Raw genomic sequence first — 12,685 nt, forward strand, 5'->3', positions numbered from 1 at the left:
TAAAATTGGTCATGTTGTTACTCATTGCACTTTGTCTATTTCAGAGGTCTGTTATGCAACTGACACAAACCTTAGATCCAAGTTCACAACATTTCAAAATTAATTTCATCTGTAAGTCAGATTACTATGCAGCTTAGCAGCAACACATCTAAGTTGTGCTTTTACTTTGAATATAATTGCTAAAGAGAAAGTGACACATCATTATTTGGAGGAGGAGGGGTTGTCTTTATGAGAAGAGGATTACATAAAAGCAACACATTTTACAAGTCTGAGATAGATCAATTATGTGTTAGACGTCCTTACTGTGCTTGCACAATGCATAAGCATTACATCCATATACATTTGTTATATTGCTATTGATAAAAGTTAAATTACGATAATCATTGATTTTGTTTTATTGCTCAGCCCTAATGACTGGGACTCTTGAAAAGAACAGAGCCAGAGTTAGTGGAAACAGGAACAACTGGGCCTTTCCAGGGAAAAGTCAGAATGTCTGCCATGATGCTCACTGTATATGTACTTTATATAGGATCATGACAGTTTTGCATTAGTTTAAGAATGCCATTGGTTACTGAATCTGTGTATGAGCAGATCATACAGCTTATACTGAGCCCCACACCAGTCTGCTTCACAACAGCCAAAATTAGTTTCCCAGCTGAAGTCTCTTTCTTATCTAACTTCCAAACACATAAGGGATAGTTCACCCAAACAAGAAAATCCACGAAACACTTTTGGATTTTGAGGGGAAAACAGCGTTGCAGCCAAATCCAATACAAATTAAGTTCAGGGTGACCACTTCTTTAAACGTATAAAAACGGCGTCATTTACACCGTGTCTTCAAAACCTAAATGTCAGCTGTTTTCTTCCTCCTAGTTACTGCTGCCGGTATCACAGGAACTTGTGAGTCTCGCGAGAACTTGTGATACTTCAGGTCTATCCCTTTAACCTACACCTCAGCTTGTTGAATTAGACACCAAACAAACAAAATGAACCTGTTTGCAGGCTACACAGCTGATGAGCTGTTCGGCTGCAGCACTGTGTGAAGCAGGATGAAACCACAAGCTGGTATAGTCCTTACTCACCTTCTGCGCATGACAGAGCAAGTTGGTTTACATGTGTCCACTGTGTAAAGGCTAATTTATGCTAGCTTTAGTTTGAAACATCTCTGTCCTTTATCTTTGCTCTGTGTCATGTTTGCCCCCAGTCTGTCTCTGTGTGTGTGTGTGTGTATTCTCCTGGACATGAGTACCCCCTCTCCCACTGTTTTAAAACTTCAAAGTTCTGCATTACAAACACTCGCCTAATTCACCAGACTTCCAGTCCAGACTGCAGATCGTCCAGTCAGCAGTGACATACGGAAGTCCAGGCCAGTGTCTCTGCCTTTGATGGTTTGTTTCCTGCGATCGTTTGTCTTTTAACTTTGCTTTCCTGTGCCTCTGGTCGTCTCCTCCAGTTCTACTGCTGTCAGACAATGTAAACAATAAAAGTTCACCATTCAGACGAGTGTTTTAGCTCCATATCAGAAATAATCTCTGTCTGCACGAACATGCTTGTTTTACAAGACCTTTCATGTTTATGCACATGTCGGAATGAACAGGCAGCAGATTGTCTAAGTGATGGCTTCACTCCTCGCCCCATCCTCCCCTACCTAGCATATAAGAGATCCAACAGTGCTCTTCAGATAGCATAGACTCGTAAAAGTTCCTTGATGAGGACCTAGCTGCTCCCAATGTTGATATAAAGGACTCATTCTCAGCTAATGAAAACGAACAATTTACTCAATTTAATATCAACTAATTTAAACATAATCAGGATTATTATATTCTGTGTCTACCAATAGATCTCCATAAATACTACACACTGGCACTCCGACAGCCAGCTGCTGTCAATCAAACACAACCAGTACTGGCATGTACCTCCAGTTGGCATATCAAAACTTTTTGAGATTATTTTTTTAAAGCTAAAAGGGAGGACTGAATAAATATCATAATTCGATTATTTCGCCTGACTCAACGCCTACTTCTGTGAAAATATAGATATATACTTAAAATAGAAAACTCAAACTTCCGTGTCACACACAATCAAATACATTTCTATTCTGAATCTATAGCCAAAGGTTCATAAAACCACCCTTATATATACCTTGTATAATGTTAACAATTTCTTCCTGTTTCTTTTTTTTTCGGGTGGCCAAGTTTGATCCAAAATGAAACATTCACAAGTCATATTACAAACACTTTCATTGTCTTGACCTCTTATTGCCACATGAGGTCACTGTGCAACATGAACATATTTCTCAGGTAAAAAAAAAGCTGTCTTTGTGAAATCAAAGCTAGTACCAGTATTAACCGATGGGATTTTTGATGATTCTTTGATCTTTTAATTTCATCAAGTTATATCGAAAAACACATTTGCTGGTACTGTGTGGGCTCTGTATGCAGACTGTGTATTGTGTCACCTTCCATTCACTTCAGTCTAGGATTGCTGTCTGAGAGATTTAGGGGTAACAGCCTATGTCCTGTGTTGATAGCACTTTAACAGTCTCTCTCAACAGGTGAGTGTCTCATCTGTCTGGGACTGGTCTGTAAAAGTCTAACATTAAGACCAGTGTGAGTTCAGGTCTGATGCAACACCTGGTGAAGTTCTTCTTCTGAAACAGCCTGGCTACAGAATAAATTAATAAAAAAACAGTACCTAACCACAAATCCTTCTCACACTTCTGTCTAATGACATAACATGTGTTAATTGGTGGCAGCATTATAAGTGCAGCTGGTGAGAATATTTTTGGATTGAAATAAATGTGTTATTAAAATAAACTGTTTGAATAAAGACAAGATTAAAAAAGGGTATTGGTTTATTCCAGTGCTTTTTATGAGGTTGCCGTGTTTTTGAGTGAGAGAAACAGGTGACGTGCGTGAGCGTGTGCTTGAATTGTGCGCGTGGCCGCGGCAGGCGTTGTCCACAAACCAATCAGACCGCGAAATGTAGCTGCATCAAGTTCACCACTGTCAGGAACCGGAAAACTAATCATCGTTCCGTCACAATAAAAGCATATGGCTTAAAAGCACATGGTGTCTACCACAATAAGTTATGGCACAGTTAGATTATATATTGAATGAAACAATGGAATCAAAAATGGAATTCAGCCCACATCGTGGAGTAAATGTGCTCGAGTCTTTTCCAGATTCAAACAATATTGGTTGAATAAATGTGTGTTAATGTGTATACTCCTGAATTGTGTAATTTCCATCTGCTCTGGGAGGACTGTTTTAGAAACCCCACAACCAAAAAACAGATGGAAAAAACATATTAAATGCAAAAACAATAATTATGAGACCAATAAATACTCAAAGTTTAATGAGTTGTTGTGCTTTGTCATGACATTAAATTGTATAAATAATAGAAAACATTTAATTGGATTAGTGATATATTTTATCGACAAATCAAGCTATTCAGCTGTGAGTTATTCCCACACTCTTTTCACAGTAGTTTGACCAAATAACTAAATAAAACGAGTAAAGGCATGGCAGTTTTATTTATAAACCACATTTAATATACAGTGCTGGATTCAAGATGCTTTACCAGGCCATTAAAAACAAAGAAGTAGAGAGATTAATCAAGGTAAAAGAAGGGATAAAATTGTTATTAATATATATAATTAATTAGGTTGAATGAGTTAAATGATAAAAAACGTATACAAAATACCAATAAAATCGATAGAAATGTACAAAATAATAAAATAATAATAGAATAAAATACAATAATGATATGACTGTTCATGGCACTTGGAGTTCAATGGCTTGTATTTAGCTATTGCACAGATCGTAGTTTATTTTGAAAAGCAGTGACGGAAGTGGTGGGTTGCCCTGTGCCAGCTGGACGCTGCTGTGGAGGACAGAGTCTCCAGATGAGGAGCATCAGTTGACGTGAGGACATGATCAGAGACACAGCAGAGCCTGGACACGCTGTCTGTGTGTCATGGATTAACATCAACATCGTGCTGGTAAGTTTCCTGTGATGATAACTCTGAAATGTGCCTTCAGTGGAGAAAAGCATGTCTACTGTTAAAATATGTAATTCATATATTTATATTTAAGCAGCTACAATGAACTGTTCCTTTTATGAAACAAACCGGTTGTCTGTGTTGTCATGTTACTGTCACGCCTCATGTCATGAAATCTAACTGTCACCAACACTGGGCCCAGTAACGCCAATTTGACTGGCGTGGGCTTTTAACACTTGTTGGCATCCCAGCCTCGAATGGAGCCTGAGCTCTGGTTTTAGCACAGAGCCAGGCTCCTAAATTAGGCGGCTTCATCCGTCGTGTTTTCTGTGAGTAGACACATTTGCTCCGTCGTTTAATTCGGATTACATATATTAGGCTACACAAATACACATTGATTTGTCTTTATTATTATTAAGTGTCCAGCTTCCACTTATTGTGGCAATTCACCTGTTAACGCAACCCTCAGGCTCCCTCCACAGACACGCAGCACACCAACGGAGAAAGTCGTTCATTTATTGCAGTTAAATGTTGATTATCATTATTATCGTTAAATCATGATTTACCAAATGTGTGTGTCCGCAGAAAGGCAAGGATTTGTGAATTTAAATAACATTTGTAATTCGCTTTATCCTCCTAGCATATAGAAGACAAGTCAGTGTGTGTTGCCGAGCAACATCTTCCTTTCCGTTTAAAGCCACTGTATTCCTCCCTGTCAGAGTGCTGTGCTACTGTTGTAAGAACAACCCTCCTCTGATCTGTCCCTGAAGATTGGATGATCAACTCAATCTGAGATTCCAGTGAAATTCAAAAGCCTCCATCCTGTTGTTAAGTGATTCACAAGCTGAATAGAAATTAGCCTATGAAATCCCTGGTGGCTGCTGTGGCGCTACATGTGCAAATGAGCTGTTATCCACCTTGCTGTTTTATTTCTCATTCATCTTTTATTTCTTATTCATCTCTCTGCCAGAATAATGTGAGGATGTGTAGTGTGGAGGGAGATGGGGGTTAGTTACTTGTGGGGTGCTTGGTCTTTTGTGAAGCAATGGGGTGGTGGGTGTTTGTGTGCTTTGACTCATTATGCATACTGTGTTGACCCTGCCAGGCTTGAGAGCTGCAGTCCCCCGGGGGAGTAAAAGCCGGCGTGCTGAATATTTTGGTGGAGGCTTCTCCTGCTGTGTGTGCCAAGATGGGGAACGGATTATCGGACCATCACTCTCTCCTCCCATGCCTCCCTTCCTTCAAGGCTCTTCACATTGTCATTTTAGGACTGGACTGTGCGGGAAAGACTACAGTGCTTTATCGTCTGCGTTTCAATGAGTTTGTGAACACTGTCCCAACCAAGGGTTTTAACACAGAGAAGATCAAAGTGTCAATCAAAGGCAGCCGGCGGACGGCGTCTTTCCACTTCTGGGATGTCGGCGGCCAGGAGAAGCTGCGGCCGCTGTGGCGGTCTTACACGCGCTGTGCAGATGGCATCGTGTTCGTGGTGGACTCTGTGGATGCGGAGCGCATAGAGGAGGCCAAGACGGAGCTGCACAAGATCACGCGGCTGGCAGAGAACCAGGGCGTGCCAGTTCTGGTGGTGGCTAACAAGCAGGATCTGAGGAACTCACTCAGTCTGGCTGAGATGGAGAGTATGTTGGCTCTGGGCGAGCTCAGCACGGCCACACCCTGGCACCTACAGCCCGCCTGTGCTATCATTGGCGAGGGGCTGCAGGAAGGTCTGCAGAAGCTGCACGCCATGATCATGAAGAGGAGGAAGATGCTGCGGCAACAGAAGAAGAAGAAGAGATGATTTGCTGAGAGTGGGAACTACAACATGTGAGCAGGATTCTGAGGCAACATGACAGAAGTTGATTGTGTTTGCTAAGAAAAGAGACAAAACTATTCCTGTCCAGTTGGGCTTCCCCTCTCAAGTCTGCCAAGCTGAGATTGAGCATTCCCGTGGAACTGTTGGAGTCAGCCATGGTTTGGCTCCCGAGGAGGACTGCGGGATTGATTTTTGCCCTGTGGACTCTCCCGTAAAGACAGTACAGTATAATGCTATACAGAAGAAAACTTTGAAGTTTACACTGAAGTCTTAGTGAGGGACAATGAGCTCTGAGTTGTCTGTTTTATGTAATTTGTTAAAAGACATGCTGCTTCTCCAGTCTTTGAATTTGTATTTAGTCAAAGCTTAAATTAAGATTACAGATTGAGCCATATTTGGAAAAAATGAAAAAACATCAAAGTGGCAAACGCCAGTGGACAGAGTACTGGATAATTGTACTTAGGTGAAAGTACTCATAACTTGTGTACTCAGATGTGGTAGCTCAGAGGGACTTTAAAGAGCATTATAGCTTTAAGGTAGAAAGGCATATACACTGTTCCCTTATGAGAACAATACAGAGCCCTTATGATACATTCCTTCTTTAAAGACACAGATTACACCTTCCTATGGCCTTACTAGAATAATCCAGAAAAATCTGAATATAAATAAATAGTGACGATCAATAAAGAAAATATATGGCAGGTTTCCATAAATCCAAGTAGAAACAGCAGAATAAAGCATCACTATGACCAAAAGCAATATTAACAATATAAGCTCTACAAACACATGTAAGAATAACAAAAAGAAAGTTTGCGCGGTCCTCCCAGACTGTGAAGTACACACGCACACAGCGCCACATTGCTAAGCAGCATAGTGATCTATGGTCGCCTCTTGACAGGAAGCTATGACAGTCAGTGGATTTGTTGTTGTATTTACTTGTCTGAATGTCATTATTTGAGCCGCATTCACTGTGAAGTCCCAAAAGTATCAAAGTAGAATACTTAAGAACAACATTACCCAAAATACTTACACAGTACACAGCAAGTGACTTCTTGTCACAGTCATTTGAGTAAATACCCATTACACCCCTGCAGTAAAGTCACAGTATTTTGTATCCATGTTACAGTGTGAGTCCAGAAGTTTACATGAAGATTGATGGTGGTGTACTTAATACAGTGATGCACAACAATCGACTAATCTGAGCAGAGCCACAGCCGAAAGTCTTCACAACACATCAGTGTTAAATGTCAGGGTTTTGGTGTCAGTCCTTCCGAGTGAAGAAACACTTGTTTTTAAACTCGTCACTCAACTCCGACATGAAGTACACAGCAGTGAGGGAAGGAGAGTCTGTTTTATTTTCACTGACAGTTGCAACAAAAGATCAGAGTGCAGTGCAGACACACTGCTCGGTTTCTATTAGTACAAGGCTGCTAGTTGCTCTGTACCAGTCCATGACCATAGTTGCGGTTGATGATTGAAAGTTACACAGTTTAAAATCATCAATATGGAAAGTCAGTTAGATGCCAAAGAATCTTGAAGTTGTTAATATATCACCTGATATATTATCAGGATTAAACTTGAAAACCTTAATTATTGACGCTAAACATTTAGTATTGGTAAAGCCATCCTACCGTGTGAGTTAACATTGTGTCAGCTGGCTAATTTTCAACATAACATAACTTGATCTAATGTTATATGTATTAACATATGCAGCCATACATTTGTTTTTTTATAAATAAAAGACTAAAATGCTCCTAATGATGCTTAAATCAGAATCTATCTGCTGAAAGATTGAGTAGTATGAATTTAACTTTCAGCAGCCTGGATTTGAAACCACTTTTTCATAATTTGCAATACATTTTGTAAAATTTGCTAATGCGCTAACATTAGTTGGCTCTCCCTGCAAGTCAACATTCCTTAGCTAACAATAGTGAGCTCATTGGTATAACCTACCACTGCTGTTTACAGTGATTCTGCATTAATGCTCGGTAGTTAGCTATCATTATCCATCAGTCTAATTTAATATAACCGCATTTGTCAATCATAGATTCAGCTTCAACCATTTCCCTCTGTCATAGTCCATGTTTCAGTTTTTAAGTCATGTAAATAATGAATAACAAACAATTATAAACTGTGATGAAAGATTTTGTAGCTGGATAATTAGATAAATGAATAAAAGGTCAATTCAAAATAGAGGATTTCAAAAACAGTGTAAGAGCCAGCAGTTGTCTCCTAGTGGCTGTAACAGGAGAGAATGATTGGCTGCTGGGAGAAGCTGTGACTTCATCACCAACACCGCTCCATGTACGTGTGTCTTGTGGATTTGTAAACGTGTTGATCGACAGGCTAAGCTGGCCCAGCAGGAATAGTCCCCTGTCGAGTGTCCGTCCTCAGATACAGGCTGGTGTCCGAGCCAGTCTCACCTATCTGACCACGCCGAGCCCGCGCCTGAATGCACTTTAGTGGTCCTTGTCCCGAGCCTCAAATGGACACTGACGAGAATTATGATTCTAGAAGTGAAAGAGGTTGAAACATTGCTTCAAAGGAAGCGTTTTACACATCTCACTGTTCCCATATTTCACTCCCCCACTCTTTTTGTAAGGGGTTTGATATTTATGTGTTTTGATCCACTTTGTTCACTTGGAATAAAAGCAACAACAGGTTGGTGACACAGGGACTGTTTTTTTTTCTTTACCTCACCGGTGCCCTTGATCAGCTCAGAGTACACCAGGCTCCAGGTTTCCTCTCCACATGTTGGTTTATGTGTAACTGACACAGCAAAAGAGTCGGGGCTGCTTTCTAAGGAAAACGAGGTCACTTTCTCCTACACTGTGCATCACTTTATCCTCCCAGCGCCCGGAACATAAGCTTGTTGCAATATGAATATTCAAACGAAAGCTAATGAGGGACAAAACACTGCATCTATTTATATTAGCTGCTAATCCTTAGAGATTTAAGACATTGTTGCTTAAAAGCCAAATGTTCAACAATTTACCGCAACGGTCGCTAAAAGAAATAAATCAAGAAAATTGTTAGATTGTGGTTAAAACATTTTGTTGCAATTTTGTTGAGCCTCTGTGATCAAGAAATCCATTCGAATTGAGCCTTTATCTCTTGATTTTGAAATGAGCATTTTAACCAGAATAAAAATATCTAAACTAAAGGTCTGCCTTCGAGTTTTTCTGAATATAACATTGTGTCATTATTATCAATATACTGATTTTGATTACTAAAAAAGGGAGTAAGTGGACCCTGAGCAAATGTGCTCGAAAGGAACTTTTAAGAATCCTATCTACTCTGCCTAATCTGGAATTTGTTTCTGTTTTGTATAGACAGATTGAAACATAATAATCAATAATATATACCAACACCAGAAAAAACATGACTCTGCCCTTTTCAGCAGCCAGTGGCATTTTAATGTTACTGAACTCAGGTTTTTGGAGTTGGTTCAGAAACATACCCTGTGAGAATTGACTTTGACATTCACCAGCACTTTTTAGCTGTAATCTCTGCAATGGTTTGTCTCATTGTTGTTTGCCAAAAAAAAACAAATCTCACTTAAACCTTACAATAATTGTATTACATGACAAAATATTAAATCCAGACTATATGAAGCCAAAAATAATTTTTCAACGCTATTCCCATAAATTCACCAACTAACTGTGATTGGCTCATACCTCATATCAACATATAACATTTAATATTATGCATCCTCACGTGTTGATAAATAGGTATAGATTACTTTTACAATACAAATATAAGGATATAAATTAATCCGGACAATTTCTCATCAAAATTATCAGCAAAAGGCATACAGCATACAGAGGGTTACATTCCCATGCTAGTTTTATGCACCTTTCTTATTCACTGGTGATGTGAAACCTACACATTTCTTGGGATTTGTAAAAGCTCCTTAATATGTGAGTATTAAACAAGCAAATGTTTAACATGTTCCAAAAAAAGTATTTCTAGACAAATGGAGTCAGCAGAATGACATACAGTTTAGTGAGGTTACAGTGAATTTAATTTACATGAGGTCCGTGCAGCGCAAATTCACAACATGATCCTCAGGACTAAGATCGTCCTGAATTATGTCTCCGAGCCAACAGGGACACATTGAATTCTCAGTAGTCTGATTGCCGTTTGGTGTGAATTCTGTACAGATTCTTTGGATGGTACACAAAGCAGCAAGTCTGACATGTGTCAGTTTGTGGTGCACTGTTAGTCCTGGGAGCTGTGCTCAGTGTGTTTCCAGAGAAGTGAGGGCAGCTCTGGCTCAGACGGGGTCTGCTTTGAGAACAATACCAGGCACAAGCACATGGAGGAAGGAGATTATGGAGTATGAGGAGGGGGGTGGGGGGAGCACACAAACGGTTAAGGTCTGATTTCTGTTAGACTTTTTTTCTAGTGGGCTTGAGGCTTAGTCATTTGGTACAGTTCCATGCAGGCTCTGCCTCCTGGCCATCCAGCCAGGAATAATGGGGTTGAAAGTGACACATACCGTAGCTTTTTCAGAGAAACTGAAATATGTGGGCAGGCTGGCTTCCCAGCATGCTCAGCTGAGTCCAACCACCTCAAAATGAATTTAAAATGAGAAGTTGTTCATGCCAATTCTAATAAGTTTGCAACTGTTGGATCCTTGCATAAAGTGGGGAGGAAAACATTGTATTGTTTTGATCTATATTTCATCACCATGGTTTATGGGTGTATCAGAATAATAATGATACATAGACAAGTTCAAATCCTCATTAGGGCTGACTATGCACAGAGCTTTCTGATGCCCCCCTCATATCAGCAGCATCCTTCCTTTACACCAATGTGTCTCCTGACCAGCGACACTATATTTTCCATTGCACAAAGCTCACAATGGGCAGGGTGGCATGCCAGGTTGAGCCCCGCCCTCCTCCCATGGCCCTTGGCTACAGGATATGACCAACACAGCTTCAGCACAGTGACAGAGGTTTTCAGGGGTCACTTGTCGCCAACATTTACATCAGCTGGCCTGATCTGGATCACACACACACACTGGTCGCAACTCTTCAGTTTGATCCAGGACTGATTAGCAGTTGATTTATAAGTCAGCAGAGGGACCAGCTTCGAAACAACCTCGATAGCACAATGGTTCTGCTCAAAATGTGTCGAAACATGGGTGGGTCTCTTGTTAGAACCAAAATAATAATTAAAAAAAACTCAATAGAGCCAGTTAAAGAACCAGAAATGATTTGGTTCCAGTGATCTCACTGAACTGGAAAAAAATTGTGAGTTATCAATGAGACCATGGATTTCTGACAACCAGAAAACATCCATGTTTCCTGGAGCACCCTGTTGTTTTCACAATCTCAACAAGACAAGACTCTAAAGAGTAAGCAGAACAAAGACTATCATTTGAGCGATGTAGGGCTTTTCCATCATAGAGGAAGTAAATGTTCAGAGCCATGATATGAACAGCAGTGAGCAGTTGACCCACCATGGTGCAGTGCACGTGTTATGACATGGCACAGCACTGAAAGGTTAAGTTGTTGGCCTTGATGGTGTGTTGGAGAAGTGCTGCTCACAAACCGAAACCACAGTCTGTGAACTGCAGCTCATCTTCAGCACACTGTGACTGTTTCAGTTTGTGCCATATCTCCCTTCATTGATTCGGTCTCATTCACTCACCAAATAGCACAGGATATGTCAGCACGTGGTTGATTGGATCGGATTTGACTGAATAATACCATTTGCTCAAGAAGCTCTGCTAACTTGGTGAAAACGAAACGTCTCCCGATTGGCAAGCTTTTAATGTGAAGCAGCCCAGCAGTGACTTAACAAAGCTCTAATACAGATGAAAATAATCAGTTGGGGTGATATCTTAAAGTAAACTATTAAAATGCACATCAGAGGGATTCAGAAACAGGCTACAAAACTTACTGAGACCTAAAGACAGCAAGACTTAAGAAAAAAACATTCTCTCTGGGGTGAACAGCACATTTTCAGATCTGCTCATATGTAGAAATGGAAATCTGACTGGAATCAGGCAACTGATCATGTGACTTAACACTCAACCAGGGGTCTCACATGATCAGGCCGGGAACAGAATGGCCCTTGGAGACAGTTTCTCAATGTCCGCCACATCTTTATAATTTGTAGTAAAATGTTTGCCTGTAACCCTAACTGTTACGGTTACTGAAGCCTGAAACATGCTTCTCCGACTGCGTCTGCGTCTTTTCACGCCGCTGTGGCGCAAGACTCGTTGTCATTCATGCTTCCCCAACCGTTGCGCGTCTTACAAAGCAATTCCGCGCCAGAACACTAGGCGGAGTAATGCTTTTTGTCGAAGACGACCTGAGAGACGCCTTCTTTGTGGGTGTGGCAATCGTTGTTGACTGTTTATTTACCTTCTACCAGTCGTGTTCTCCATTACAAACACACGGTGAACCATGGCAGAGAGTGTATTCACAATTCCAACCGAACAACAATTGATTGAGATGGAGCTGCTGGACATTGAAGAGCAACTTCTTATAATTTTAACTTTAAAATCTTCCGTTGTTTCTGCCTGTATTATGGGGCATGAAACCGGAAATGCAGCTCCAGAAGGGATGTACAGCAGACCAATCACAGCCTTGCGGGCTGAGTGAGCTTGCGGAGCTTTGCCGAAATTTTTTAAAAAGTGGGGCGACGCCCGTCAGCACGTAAGAAGTCTGTAAATCAAATACTTGTTTTCCCTTCCAGAATCGAATAAAAAAACAAAAAAACACAATCACGTAGTTACTTCACCAACATGAACAGTATATAGCTGGGTTTGTGTATTGCAGCCACACCCAGTGGTCCAGTCTTTGATGCCCCTCTTTCTTATTGCTGAGGAAATGGTCTATGAAAGCCCAACAATC

General features: G+C 40.6%; 1 protein-coding gene across 1 annotated transcript; it reads left to right on the forward strand.

Moving 5' to 3' along the window:
• Positions 1 to 3,862: 3,862 nt before the first annotated feature.
• arl4ab (ADP-ribosylation factor-like 4ab) lies at positions 3,863 to 8,979 on the forward strand. Its single transcript, XM_053447492.1, has 2 exons — positions 3,863 to 4,003; positions 5,109 to 8,979. The coding sequence occupies exon 2, from the start codon at positions 5,193 to 5,195 to the stop codon at positions 5,799 to 5,801; it is 609 nt and encodes a 202-aa protein (XP_053303467.1). The 5' UTR covers positions 3,863 to 4,003; positions 5,109 to 5,192; the 3' UTR covers positions 5,802 to 8,979.
• Positions 8,980 to 12,685: the final 3,706 nt, after the last annotated feature.

The sequence above is a fragment of the Pleuronectes platessa genome, chromosome 18 (genome assembly GCF_947347685.1).
Source record: "Pleuronectes platessa chromosome 18, fPlePla1.1, whole genome shotgun sequence".
Taxonomy (NCBI): Eukaryota; Metazoa; Chordata; class Actinopteri; order Pleuronectiformes; family Pleuronectidae; genus Pleuronectes; species Pleuronectes platessa.